Source organism: Paramormyrops kingsleyae, chromosome 17 (genome assembly GCF_048594095.1).
Source record: "Paramormyrops kingsleyae isolate MSU_618 chromosome 17, PKINGS_0.4, whole genome shotgun sequence".
In the NCBI taxonomy this organism is placed as follows: Eukaryota; Metazoa; Chordata; class Actinopteri; order Osteoglossiformes; family Mormyridae; genus Paramormyrops; species Paramormyrops kingsleyae.
Window position 1 is genome coordinate 18433015 of NC_132813.1, and position 14146 is coordinate 18447160.

Genomic DNA, 14146 nt, shown 5'->3' on the forward strand with positions numbered 1-14146 from the left:
ACTTAGTGCTGTTATACTGGCAAAGGGAGGCTGTACAAAGCATTAAATGCTGGGATGCAAATAATTGTGGCACATGTGTTTTTGTTGAAAATAATTATTTCTTGATGAAGGATTTGTTTGTCTTTGAATAAATTGATTTCGATGAAAGGTTGGATTTTTCTCATTTTTTCAGTGCAAGATGAAGCTACTTCACCAGAAGGTGGATTTTTTCTAACCCTTTTCAGATGTCTTCACAAGGGGTGCCAACAATCGCAAAGGGCACTGCATGGAATGGCTGTGATTTATATACCTGCGGTTTAATGCAACAGGGGCAGGAACATGTGGACACCCTCCGTCATATAGAATGAGTTAGGCTGAATGCTTTTCAACGTGAATCCCAGCCCCCTGCTGCATTTTTTCAGCCGTATAAATAGCTACGATTCCCATAGTACTGTGACAAGCGAAAGACGGCGCTTGAGATGGTGGTACATTCAAAGCAAGCACATTCCTATAGTGTACTTTTGAACCACTGAGTATCATCATAATATCATATTCTTTTATCTACTTAAAAGGTTACTTAATACACGTCAATCTACCTTTTTTCTTTCCATCTTGACAACCATTCTGCCAACAAGCAGCTCCAACTGAGAGAATAGTAACCAGAAGTATCTGTCTCCATGGAGACCGAAAAAGAGCTTCAAGGTACATTAACATTTACAAATAGAACATTACAAACATACTTGTTGTCAAAGAGTCAACTAGACATAAGTGCAGGTAGGCTGAGCTTTCAATGAATACCCAGTTACAAGTCTTAGTATACTGTGATGGGTTGGTGCCCCATCCTGGGTTGTTCCCTGCCTTGTGTCCGTAGCCTCCGGGACAGGCTCCAGAGCCCCGCGACCGTGCACAGGGCAAGCAGTTTTGGAAAATGGATGGCTGGATGGATGGATGGATGGATGAATGGAAGTCTTAATACAGCCTATTAGCAAGAGCTACACACCATCTTCCGACAAAGTAGGAACCTAATCAGATGCTACAGCGCGATGATCGGGAATTTAAAAGGAAATATAAAAGAATAAAGAAAATAAACAAAAATATAAATATACTTCTTTACTACAGCTTTAGCAAAAAGCGCTGAAATGGTTTGTACAAAATATTTGCAAAGTAAATTTCAAATCAACTCTCCTGTTAATTAAAAAACACAATACTAGAAACACTAGAAATTTTTGGCCCCCAACCCTGACCAATCCAATGTTTTTTTCAAATTTTTTTACCTATCAGTCATGGGCCCTTGGAACCTTGGAATCGTCCTAACTACTAGCCCCCCCCAACACCCCCCGCCCCATACACGGTCCCCGCTTGCAGTCTACGTGCGTGTGGTCTCTGGGGCAATAGCAGTGCCCTGATGTGGCTTGGAGCTCATGAACTGCAAGCCCAGTCGTTGCTCCAACATGATTTATCATCCTTGTGTGACTCCTGGTGTGCAGGACAGGTTATTCAAAGGTGCTGGGTTATTTGCACTGCTTGAAGGGGGATATTATTTATTACGCAAATAAACTGCAAACAGGATTGTGTTTCTTCTGCCCTGGGACATGGGAGTCTCTCATTATCTCTTCATCTTTTCCTTTATTTTTTTCTTGCTCTCATTTCTTTCTGTTCCTCGATCTCCTTTGCATTTCATTCTGTCATTCTTCAACTCTAATAAAAACATCATTACGATCTTTGTACCTCTTTCTTTATTTTGCCCAAACAATGCCACTTGATACACGCTTGAGGTTTTATCTGCTGGAACCAACCAACCTGGCTGAGCCTGCATGTGTGAAGCATCTCTCAGGTCTCAAGAAGGAGCCTTTGTCTTTCTTTAGGCATGTATCCAGACACCAGTCTTTATCAGCATCTTCTCCCATCTTTTTATTAATGGAAAAAAAAAAACGTTAAGTGTCAGCCACAGAAAGGCAAGGGAAAGTTCAGGAGGTGCTGATGTCATGTTGGAGTGTAACCGTAGAAGCAGATCAATGAGGTCACTCTCATAGTGATGCTATCAACCCCATCTTGCAGGCTCTTTCACCCTTCTGCAAACACACAGACACACCAATTCACACTTTGGATATGCCTGCTTTGAAATGTCCTGGTGAATCTACCCTGCATCGGTACCTGCTACCAAGGGCATTCTTATCTGAGCCTTAGATAAGGCGTTTTTGGTGAGCAGACGACAGGCTGAGTAAAGCTCCGAATTCCATGGCAATGTACATGCTAACTGGCGGAGGTAAAAATGTAGAAGTAAGAGATAAAAATGTAGCTGGTAGCACAAGACAGATTATCCACAGACCTCCCAGCAAGGAGCTTCATGTTGTACACCAGAATGAAGACAACATACAGTAACGAAAATGTCTTCGAAAAGCTGGATTTGCAGTTCAATTTAATTAATTTTTTTATTTTCTGCCCACTTCATCACTGAATGTAAATTATACGCTTTTGTTGAACAAAAAAAAAAACGAAATACACCGTGATGTTCATTGGGCATAACTGGCTTCCCGCAGTCGTAAGCATTAGACTGGCGATCGAAGAGACACTTAATTACGGAGGTTAAGCCATAATGCTCTCTGGGGACGCTCAAACAGAGTTTGGGGAAGGGGCGTATTGGAGATTAAGGATAACTGACCATCATTAAAATACACAGATACTCATTCACATAAGCAATTAATGTCATTATGAATGTATACATGTAAGGGGGTGCATTAGTCTCTTTATTTTTCTGTGGCTCCATTCAGAAAGTTGCATTTTTAAGCATAACGTATAATACACTTAATCTTTCATATCCTGTGTATAAATAGCATTTACAAAGGAAGTTAATAATGTTACAGTAATGCCTGCTGTCAGACAGTAAGAGTGACAAGCTTTACGGGTTTGTCTGCCTGCCCCTGTACGTCCGACCTCCCGGCTGGGCGCGTCCTTCTGGACTCCTTAATTCCTCCTTCTTTCGTATCACGTATCATATGTCCCGTCTGTCCTTTTCAACAGTTTTCAGTCTCTCTCAACATCTGTTGAGATTCTTTATACTTCTCATTTTGTAGTATGGTTGTATAAAAATGTTTATTTTGTATAACGGCTTAACAGACAAAACAAAAAAAGATAAGAGCGATGTATTATATATATGGTTCAAATGATTATCAGTTTTTGATGGCGGTTAATTAGAAAATGGACGGATATTTTGTATTTTGTGTTATTTTAATGAAGCATGCTCGTTTCCATTCTCCCTTTGTTCTAATTACCCAGACAAACGCCAAATATTTCTACTATTTATTTGGTTTATTTATTTTGCTTACATATTTAATTTCAGGCAGAAATATGCCCTCCCATAGAAATACCAATTGCTATATTTAATTCCACAGAACCGTTAAATAAGTCATTTCCGTCTATGTCTTTTATAACACACTTGTAGTATGAATTTTGCATCTGGGCCATAAAAATCATGCGCGTTTATAAATAAATACGCCATATCAAGATCATTTAAAATTAAAATTCGGTTAATTTAATTGTTAATCTATCAAGTTCATTGTCATTTATGTTTTGGTTTAATCTATGTATTTCAAATCTACAACTGAATTACTTGCGACAGTAAAAACAAGAAATTAAATTACATGTTTGGAAGTTCGTTTTATCACACGAATAAAATCGGCAAATCTGGAAATCATGTGGACACTTAAACTTATAAAATAATTTTACAGTCACATGCCAGTATTAAAGAAAACATCGGTAGGCATATTTTTCTGTAGTCGTACATGTGCAATTTCCATGTTTGGCGCTAAAAATTAACGGCAATTCAAAGGTTTTAAAGCAAAATTCATGTAGATGTTGTATTTGGGCATAAATGAAAAAGAAAAACAATTCCGTTAACATAAGTTTTAAGATTTAAAGATGACTGCTCAAAAAAAAAAAACGCTAAATATACCAGCATGCTGAATGATAACCTTAAATTCGGTATCTTTAATGCATATATTTCATTAACGCGAAAAATCTAATATTAATAGCCATTACAATAACGTATAGCATTAATAGCTAGAATTAAAAATGAAATAGTTATATAGACCTAAATGTGTAAGTTTTAACGGACTAATTTTCCCCAAAGTATTTTAAACGCAGTGCATGAGCTACATACCACCTGAATTTCAGACCACAGGGGAAACAACTGTGAAACAATTTCAACACCAAAACTACGGTTATCGATCATCTTGGATACTATGAGCATATATTACGAACAAAACCAATACAGCACCATTTGCCGGTGATCAAAATTATAGCTTATTTGCTGCAGCGCATGCAACATGTGTTTAAGTTGCTTATGTTGTAAGATTGTTAAAATAACAGGCCTAAAATGCCATACACTATATTTCCACTGAAAATTTAGCTTTTACATGATCACTTTTGATAATAATAATTATTAAACCAATTATATAAGCAATTGAAAAATGATTCTTAAATGCATGGTTAATTTTTAATTAAAGGAAAATGAGAAATTGCTTTCATGACAAAGTTCAACTCTCCTCAACACAAACAGATTACAACCATGACCCTATTTAAACATCGGATTTTCCAGTCACTTAAAGTTGTTCTTAATTTAACCAACGTCTACTTGCCTGATGCAAATATAATTTTTGGGCGTATAAAAGTCTTTAAGTTTATGATATTAACGAACGACATCGAGACATATCCCTGCTTTCACACTTTATATATATAAAATGTGCATTTATATACGTACATTTAATTTTATTTCTATTATCGTTATATTGTAATTATTAGTAGAGCTATTAATAATAATGCTGAAATTAATGCTGAAGATATTAAACGTTAAATCTGAACGTGACAAAATAAAGGCAATGCACACTGTTAGATAAAACAATAGCATTCGTCGTGAAGAAAAGAAAAGAGAACTTGTCAGATTAGGACAGCTGAGCACGTTTTTACAGCCCGTGGGCATAAACGCGTGAAACATAATAGCAGCAAACTCGAAAGGATCCCAGCAGCAAACTCGAAGAATCGACAGTAAGTTATTACAGGGAAGCTTTTCCGTAGTTTTCAAGGGAAAATAGTGTTAAGAGGGCCTGTGGGGCAGTTTTGAGTTAAGTAATTTGGAAACTCGGCACACAGACTCCCGAAGTAATCCGGTGACCCATTCCTACTGGGTAAAAACTGTCCGACTGAAAATGTTTTGGCTTGCAAGGTCTCACCTTGAGAAACTGGACATAGTGGTGCCGGATGGCTCTGGTGTGAGCAGAAATAGCTCGCAGAGCCGGGGAACAGACTTAATGGACAGGGGCTGTGCAGCGACACGGAGCATGGCAAAGCGGATGAGGTGAACGATGTAGCTGAAGCCATGTGGTGGAATCGGGAATTATGCCCCCTTGCAGCAAAAGGGGGGCTCTCCTGGTGGGCATGCAGCAGTCGCTCAGCTCCGGCGGTTGGAGCGCATAGGTGGTGTGAAGATGTGTTTCCGGGATGCGAACCGAAATATGACGAGCCGTAGCTAAGCCCTGAGCCCGAGGGTGGTTGTGCGGACTGTCGGAAAGTTATAAGAGGAGGCCCAGGCCAATAAAAAGACCCAGTGATTGCAAATCCGGCTGGATTAGTGTTGGCCAAGCGAGATCCTCTTTTAAAGGCTAGTTTCGCCCGAGAAGCGGCGTTGGGGCGCCGTCTGAGTTTACCAGTTGCACCGCCAATAAAAACGTCGTCACTCGAAGGGTCCAGCATCCAGTAATTCCCTTTGCCCGGGTCGTCATAGTGTCGAGGCACCTTTACGAAGCACTTATTCAGGCTCAAGTTGTGTCGGATCGAGTTCTGCCAGCCTTGTTTATTGTCGCGGTAATATGGGAAATTGCCCATGATGAATTCGTAGATGCCGTTCAGGGTTAGGCGCCGTTCTGGGCTTTGGCGTATAGCCATCATTATCAGCGCGTTGTAGCTGAATGGAGGCTTCTCAAACTTCATTTTCCCCTCATTTTCGTCCGCCTTGACTTCGCTGCCACCGTCGTTGTTTTTGGCTCCTTTTTCGCCGGCATTCTTCCCGCCGGTCAGCAACTTTTTTTGAAAGTCACATGCTTTTATGTCGTCGGTTTCGTTACCGTTACAGTCATCGTTATGCAGTCCGCACCGGACAAAAACTCCTTTGCTCGCCGGTTCCCGCGGTGAATTAGACTGGAGTTGGGGATCCAAGTTTTTCGAACAGCATTCTTCCATCGCGGCGCCGGTGTCATTTACGACTCCCTCTCGACGAAGCAGGAGGTTGCTGATGCTGAATGCAGGTTTTTGGAAAAACCCATCGGGGCTTTTCATGTCATCCATATCTAACATCAGTACATTTTGCAAATATTAAAAGTCGGAAATTAAAAAGTACCCTACCCGAAAGAAAAAGAACTGAATCCCCGCGTGAATCGTTTCGCACCGATGCAAGAAAAACTCGGAGCACTTTTGAAAAACCTCTCTTCAGGGTCAGATGCCAATCTCACTGACTGATCACTGAACTCCCCGCTGCAATTAAAACACTTCCGAAACCCGTGAAATCCAAGCCTCTCACCTGCGTCTTGCCCGCTGGGACCGCCTTCTTCACTCGTCGTCTTCCTTTTATTTACACAATAACTTGACCAAATTCCAATTACAAACGACTGTGAGAAGAAGTGTTCGAGTGAATGCGCCGATGACTGCGTTCAGCAGTATAAGTAAACAAACAAACGCGTAAGTTAATATAATCACATGACGTCATCTAACCCTAGCAGCGGCTCCAAGCTCTTACATGCGTCTGTCCCGAGGCCACGCGGCTTCCTGCAACAGAGCTGACAGGTGAGCTTGAGGTGTAACTGTTACAGGCATATGTTCTGATTTCCCAATCTTTGATTATTTCGTCTTAGTGTCATTTAGAATCACATCCCACCCACCCCCGCCCCGTAATCCTCAAATGTTGCAAGTGCTTGCTTGCCTGGAATGTTTTAATATGGGAAAGACAGGGCAGCTGCCTTTTTTCTGCAAATCCAAATTAATGGTGTCTTGGATGTAATAATTTTTTTCGTCCTAAATAATCTTTACGCGTATTGGCTTAACTACAGATATAAAATACGGTCGTTATATATATGCAACTGAAAACATGTGAAGGAATAATATGGTGTTATTCATGACAATATGAGTTCTGTTAGGAAGGCCTACACGATTATTATTAGATGCGTACGTTCGTTAACTTTTTAAATTGTACTAATGTGGCATACTGTGCTCAAACCACACGCAATCGTTAAAAGACTCATGAAGGAGAACAGCACTTCTTTCTTAATGAAATGTTCAGACAAAAGAGTGCAGTAGTTTCTGTCGGTGAAATTTATTTATGCCTGTTTAACAGACTTTTTCCTCAGAGCGACGTCAAAGTGAGACAGATAATAGGCTACTTCCAGCTGCGGGCCATATAAGGGAGCCTTTGAGTATACGAAAAATAATGAAATATACGCTCGGAAAACATACATCCATCCGCTCGGTAAATTGTACCATGGGGGACCCCCACTCGGCAACTTCTACTAAGGAGGGGGGTGAGCTACGTCCTAGAATACATCACAATGGTACCAAGGGTGATTTCCAGATGTTTAATATAAGTCTGCAAATCAAAACAAAAATCTGCACGACCATCCACATTACTGAGGACTAAATCAAACATATAAATTGCGCAAATCTCCGGAAATGTCAAAATGCACATTTACATTTACGGCATTTGACAGAAGCCCTTAGCCAGAGGGACTTACGTAAGTGCTGCAATGAATATGTCCCAAATGTGTGTACATCCCATGATCTAAAAGTGTCGCAAATTAAGTTACGAGTGACACCACGCCATCTAGTGCACAGATACAACATATGTTCTTACATTTACTATCATTTTCATTATGTAAAAAATGAAAAAATGAAGCCTACATCAGTCCTTAAAATTTGTTTTGATTTAAGAATTGAAGTTGCGTATATAACAGTTTGCCAGGGCATTCAGTGTCTGCCAGGTCTCTGTGCCCTAATAAGGTATATTTCGGATGAAGATGACCAAGATCTACTCCACATTGCAGAAGCTGTCTAGCAGCAGACAGGGCAGCTGAAGTGGGTACTTGATCTGGAACAAATAAAAGGTTTTACATATGTTACCAAAAATAACTATACCGCAGGTAACAATGCGTAAAGACAGAACGAAAAAAATTCTTACTGTTGAAGTCGCCGATGAAAGCAATGCCTATAGAATCATGATTGTTGCCCTTGGTATGAGCTCCGACGATGCCCCAGCCACGGCCTTCAAACACTGAACCGTCCTCGCCAACTAGAAAGCTGAGGTATGGCTAGTCATGTAATGTGCAGCAAAGGCAGTCCGAAGTTAGGAAATGTGTCGCTTTGATATCACAATGCAAAATACACAAGCCATGCAGTGATGAGAGGTGGTGGACAGGAAAATGAGGAACAAGCTGGTGCCCATCATGAACACTGTCTCCCAGTCCATCATGAACACTGTCTCCCAGCCATCATAAACACTGTCTCCCAGCCATCATAAACACTGTCTCCCAGTCCATCATGAACACTGTCTCCCAGTCCATCATGAACACTGTCTCCCAGTCCATCATGAACACTGTCTCCCAGTCCATCATGAACACTGTCTCCCAGTCCATCATGAACACTGTCTCCCAGCCATCACATGCAGCAGCTGAGGCACGGAAGGGCGCCTTCACTACACCAAGGATCACTTTCCTTCCAGCTGCCATCAGGGCTTTTGGCTCTATAGGCCAAACCAGCCAGTCACTCGCCTGCTTGCAAACTGTAACAATGCTCACATTCACTTCTCTTATCTATCCATCCGTTTATTTTTGTTATCTCTTGCTCAGTTTGCACTGCAGATTTTGCATTGTTACGGTCTGTACACATCCGTATTTCAATAATGGTTTCTAATTATTGCACAAAACAGCTTTTTTTGTACATCGGTATCTTGTACACAAAAGATTTCTATTTTTATATTTAAATTACTCATTTCTATTTTTTTTCCAGCTATAGGAATGACTAATTTTATTCCTTTGTGCATTTGATGCTGTAATGGCTATATCTATCTATCTATCTATCTATCTATCTATCTATCTATCTATCTATCTATCTATCTATCTATCTAACAGTGTTTTACTCTGAGGAGCCAAAACTAAAAGTAAGTATTAATGTTTTCATAACATGTTAGTTGTCTATTCCCTATATATTCGGCAAACGTACTTCACACTAAGCTTTAGTTCGCGATTAAAGGAGGGCACTCACTTATATCCAATGTCATCCCAGCCCCTGTGAACCATGTGCAGCTTCTGGATGTGCTGGAGCTGAAGGAAACATTGCCGGGGTCCGGCACAGGGCCAGAGAGCAGTGTGATGGATGACGGCCTTCTTAGCGGCATCCGTCAGTCTGTGCCGGCTGAGCGGTGCCGTAGCTCCCCAGCGCTCCCGAGATACCACCATCGGACACATTCCCGCTTGAAGGTATGAGGCAAGAGTAACAAAATTACTCATCTTTTATATAAATGTACATAAAATAATGAGCAACTACTTAGATTTTAAGCCACCAACGCCTTGCATGAGAATGCGGTATTACATTTCAGCCTCAACACACACATTCACTGTTCAGCTTGCGATAAAAACCAGTAAAAAATATCTGTAATGAACTTGGTATGTACAGTGCAGTGCAGGTACTCGTCGCAAAAGTGACTCACCTGGCTCGGCATTATGACTCGCTGTCGTTTCCACTTTTTCTTTCGCCTGGTTCTTTGAGTCCATTTACGGTGCTGAAGCCCAGCTTCCGGCTCACTTCGTATCTAGTAACGTTCATACCTTGTTCGACTACAATCGCCGTGTTTCGACGTGCAGCGGCCGGTTTTAATGGAATCAGGCGGCTGATTACCGAGGTTGCTTGCGGGTGGAGGCACCGCAGTTCTAGTAGTTCCGCCTTCCGCGGACTTTCCGTGAAGTTCCCTGCGTGCCGAAGCCCTAAAATAAACCTGCTAATCCCGATTTAGTGCCAGCAGTTTTTGTCGTTTGTCATGTACAGCCTTCAGCTGATGTGTGGAAGTTCTTTCGACATCAGGGTAAATCCTAATTTCACACTTAATGAAAAATAATTTCGAAATCCTCACGGAAATACAATTTTGAACTTATATTTTGGGAAGAGGAAATGTAGAAGAACACCATAAGCCTAATTAAACAGCACATGGTTGCAAGGGCATAACTTTGGGTTGGACATTTGGGGGGTTGAGATCTCCACCGGTTTAAGACCGCGGTTCATTTAAGGGGCTTGTATTGGATGGTTTTGATTATTGGGGAATTTATAACAGAACCCCCCCCCCCCCCCCCACCCACACACACTCCACCCCCATAATTTACACCCATGCATGGTTGTATTTTAAAATTAAGTGTTTTATGTTTATTTATTTTATATTTGACATTATGTCAGCCTTTTTGAGTTGGCGGCAATAAAAAAAAAAGCATGGCGACTGACTGGAATTAATTAATTTATTATTCTCTGATAATCATAACATATCAAAAGACATACTAGGGTTATAAACCCTAATTTTTAAAAATAGTCATTCAATCCATTTGATAGTATTTTCTCCAATACAGTCTATGAGAGTGAAAAATAAAATGCAGTGGAATATTTATTAACATTTCTGCTTAATGCATTCAGTAAATTAATTTTATTATTTGAATATTGCCCGATATTATATTTATACACTAAAGAAGTCCACACAATGCGGCCATGGGTGAGTGGGGGGGAGGGAGGGGGCTCAGGAGGACTGACAGAGGACTGGGAAACTCCATCCCTCTGGGTTAATTGTTTGAATGATTAGTCACTTCTCTGTATCCTTTTTGTCTCTCTGAGAATGACATGCTTTGCCTTGGCTTGTCTAGTATACCTTGTGCTAAAAAAATCCAGGTTTTATAATGACGTTTTTGGATGACTAGGGTATGACAAAGCGAAAAGGAGTTTTATACTATTGTGAAACAAGGTGCCTTATCATACAGACGTACACAACACAAGAAAAAAGAAAGTAAAGAAAAAACATCAAAATACATTGAGTACTCTTTCACACTAATTTCTTTTCCAGTGATTTTATAAAAGCTTGATATTGTGTTTGTGTGATTTGCTAGAGAACGTCAGTGAGAATTCAAGCCACACCCAGTTACTCCGTTTTCTTTTAAATGTTCTGGAGACACAAAAGGTCACGTTCTTTATGTAAATACTAGGAGGAGAAAAAGCTACATTTGGGTAAAAATGAAAGTTGAAAGTGAAGTTGTTTTACAAGTTGTACTACTTTTAGTTTCTAAAGGTCAAGGGGCTTATTTTGATTTTTTTCACTGTGCAACACTGACAACACTGACTTTCTCTTCCTCTTTTACATTCTCCAAAGAGTATTAGTAAGCATGATTATTGAAAATATGTTTGTTTAACATTAATTAAATCCATATAGAAGTATACAAAAATGTACATATATGAAAATGTAATAGGCACAATATGCAACTGCTTATTAGTCAACTCATATTTATTTATAGATCACTTTTAAATGACAGTTAAACTCAAAGTGCTGTACAAACGATATACCAAGAAAACACGAAAAGACAAAACAATGTAACAAGATGCATTTAAATGACAATGAAAGACACTGAATCAACAAAAACAATGAGACTTAAAAACAGTGATAACTGGTAATCAAACATCTCTCAGACTGAATTAAAAGCTAAGGAATAAAAGTGTGTTTTTAGATGAGATTTGAAAGCAGGCAGTGAAGGTTCCATTCTAACATTCCTAGCAGCTACTTCTTGGCTTGCCACCTGTTCTAAGCCACTAGTGTCATTTCATTTGTAAAGCAGTTTCTCTGGAATGAAAATGTTTATGATATTATGTTTCTGGTGAGCTGACTGAATGGAATTAGTGACAATTAAAGCTGACTTTGGGATTTTGGTATCAGAGTTCTTTCTACAGTGGGTAGTATTTTGATGCGTGACTCTGACAAGTGAAAAAGAGCCTGTCACAATGAAATAAATGTATTTTACTGCAAATGGGAAAACTGCTACAGCAATTCTGCTGGACAGTTATGATTGGATAAAGGATTGTATACCATGTTATAACTGGCCACATATAAGGTAGGTGGTTTGTTTTCAGCCTTATTTTATTTGCGCACTAAAGGATTTTTATTCAAAGGATATGACACTAAATTGGTTGCTGTACCTAGAAAATGTAGAAAATTACCTTTATTATATATTACTAACCAGATTTTTTTAAGTCAAGAATGCAGGAGAAATATCATTTATTTGATGGCATTGAACAGTCACGCTAATGAAACTGTATAGCAAAAACAAATTTAAGATAGTTAGTTAACATACAAAAATGCCCAGGGTCAAATACATAAGCTGTTCGCATCTATAGCTACCATATCAATTTCCTGCCGTGTTAAAAGCACAACGTTTACTGTGTTGTTTTTTTAATAAAAAGAAACTTTGCTTTTTAAATCCTGGGTTAGTTACTGAGAATGGAGCCTTCAGACCTTTACGCTGCTTATCCTTGTCCTTAATAGCAGCCCCACCTAAAGCCCGGCTTTGGCTACCTTTATAAAAACTGGCAGTGCTCCAGAAAGCAGGCAACAGTGAAGCCCTCACTATCTGAAGGGGGTTGAGGGATAGCAGCCTGACAGATGGAAGCCTATCCATAGGCTCAGTACTGTGACTTACTGCCTATTATAGCACTGTTAGCTACAACATAAGAATTTATCCTGTGAATCTCCCTTCCTGTTTACGCTCTACACGCTGGACATCCGGTACAACACCCAGCTCTTGCCACCTAAAGAAGTTCTCAGGTGACTCTCCCATTGTACAGTATATCAGCAACGGAGATGAGCTAGAGTACAGAGGACTAGTAGAGGACTTTGTCTTGTGGGGCAGGAAGAGTAACCTGCAGCTCAACATCAGCAAGGAAAAGGAGCTAGTGGTGGACTACTGGCTTAACAGGAAGTCCAAGACCAGTCACTCTCCAGGGTGAGGGGGTGGAGGTGGGGCGGGGCTACAAGTACCTGGGTGGGCACCTGGACAGCAGACCGGGGTGGGCGGGCAACACAGCAGCGGAGTAAAAGAATGGCTAAAGTAGACTCTACATTCTGAGTGGGCTGAGGTCTTCTAATGCATGTAGCAAGCTGCTGTGTGTTTCATCAGACTGTGGTGGCCAGCGTGCTTCTCTGAGCTATGTCCTGCTGGGGAAGTGTCATCAGTGCAGGTGATGCCAAATGCCTGAAGAAACTCGTCAGGAAAAGTTGGACAATATTTTAAACACCCCCGCCCACCCTCTTGAGGGGGGGTACTACCCTGGACCACATTTAGCCACTGGCTCATTCCACCATGACATGCTAAGAAGCGCCACTGGGGCTTCCTTACTGCCTGCTGCCATCAGACACCACAACGTGTCACCATCCCCCCCCCCCCTAAACCCATCTGGGCAATAGAAAAAGTCTGGTCTGTTTTTGACTTGCACATTTTAATTGCACATTTATTATTATTCTCCCTAACATTTATTTCATTAATACTCTATAATATTCTCTTTTTTCAGGATTCTATTTGTCTTCCCAGTAATTTCTGGGATCAAGAAAGTTAATCTAATCTAATATAAAGAATATATCCCGTGAATATATAATAGTGTCAGTGTGATACTGTAACATAAGAGTATATGATGTGATACTGGGAAGCTGTTCGTATATTAGGAACAGATGTCAGTTTTATTTCTTGTTTCATTTCCATTTAGTGAGAATGTGACACCAAGTGACAAAGTGTGACCACAAGGCTTATCATGTTACTGCTGACCGGAGAGACAGACAACCCCCCCAAAAATCCCATTTTTTATAAAAGTCTGCTGACTGCTGTCTTCAGATTACTGCTGATCACCGTGCTGAGTGACCCAAAGCATTCTTGGAACTGTCCCTACGTGTAAAACTCTAAGCATGTTAGTGTAAAAGCCATGAGTTATTCCTGTTATGCCCAGTGTTGGAGTTTTCATCATCTTCTCTCATGGTGATCCCTGCCAAAGAACCTGACTGCAACTAAATATATATACATTTAAACTGTTTGTAGGAAAGTAAAGCTTTTTAAACATAAAC

General features: G+C 40.4%; 2 protein-coding genes across 4 annotated transcripts; both read right to left on the reverse strand.

The window, feature by feature from the left end:
* Window positions 1–220: 220 nt before the first annotated feature.
* Window positions 221–6642, reverse strand: foxg1c (forkhead box G1c). Of its 3 annotated transcripts, none has more exons than XM_023844384.2 (2): window positions 5208–6642; window positions 221–2048 (listed from the first exon to the last, which is right to left on the reverse strand). In XM_023844384.2, exons 1-2 carry the CDS (start codon window positions 6325–6327, stop codon window positions 2044–2046), a joined length of 1125 nt encoding a protein of 374 aa, XP_023700152.1. In that variant the 5' UTR covers window positions 6328–6642; the 3' UTR covers window positions 221–2043. The 3 variants fall into 3 exon arrangements, with proteins under 3 accessions (XP_023700152.1, XP_023700142.1, XP_023700132.1); XM_023844374.2 differs by having other exon boundaries at window positions 2018–2051; XM_023844364.2 differs by lacking the exon at window positions 221–2048 and having other exon boundaries at window positions 4453–6268; window positions 6376–6642.
* A 941-nt stretch (window positions 6643–7583) lies between these two features.
* pglyrp5 (peptidoglycan recognition protein 5) lies at window positions 7584–10008 on the reverse strand. Its single transcript, XM_023845539.2, has 4 exons — window positions 9725–10008; window positions 9280–9487; window positions 8198–8316; window positions 7584–8107 (listed from the first exon to the last, which is right to left on the reverse strand). Exons 1-4 carry the CDS (start codon window positions 9786–9788, stop codon window positions 7929–7931), a joined length of 570 nt encoding a protein of 189 aa, XP_023701307.2. The 5' UTR covers window positions 9789–10008; the 3' UTR covers window positions 7584–7928.
* Between the last annotated feature and the right edge of the window lie 4138 nt (window positions 10009–14146).

Excerpts from the sequence above, each read along its gene's own strand:
- foxg1c (XM_023844364.2), bottom strand. The coding sequence starts at position 6,213 with ATGGAAGAATGCTGTTCGAAAAACTTGGATCCCCAACTCCAGTCTAAT.
- pglyrp5 (XM_023845539.2), bottom strand. The coding sequence starts at position 9,788 with ATGGACTCAAAGAACCAGGCGAAAGAAAAAGTGGAAACGACAGCGAGT. Across the intron at positions 8,317-9,279 it reads TGGGATGACATTGGATATAA|CTTTCTAGTTGGCGAGGACG; the intron begins GTGAGTGCCCTC and ends GCCATACCTCAG. Across the intron at positions 8,108-8,197 it reads TTTCATCGGCGACTTCAACA|ATCAAGTACCCACTTCAGCT; the intron begins GTAAGAATTTTT and ends TATTTGTTCCAG.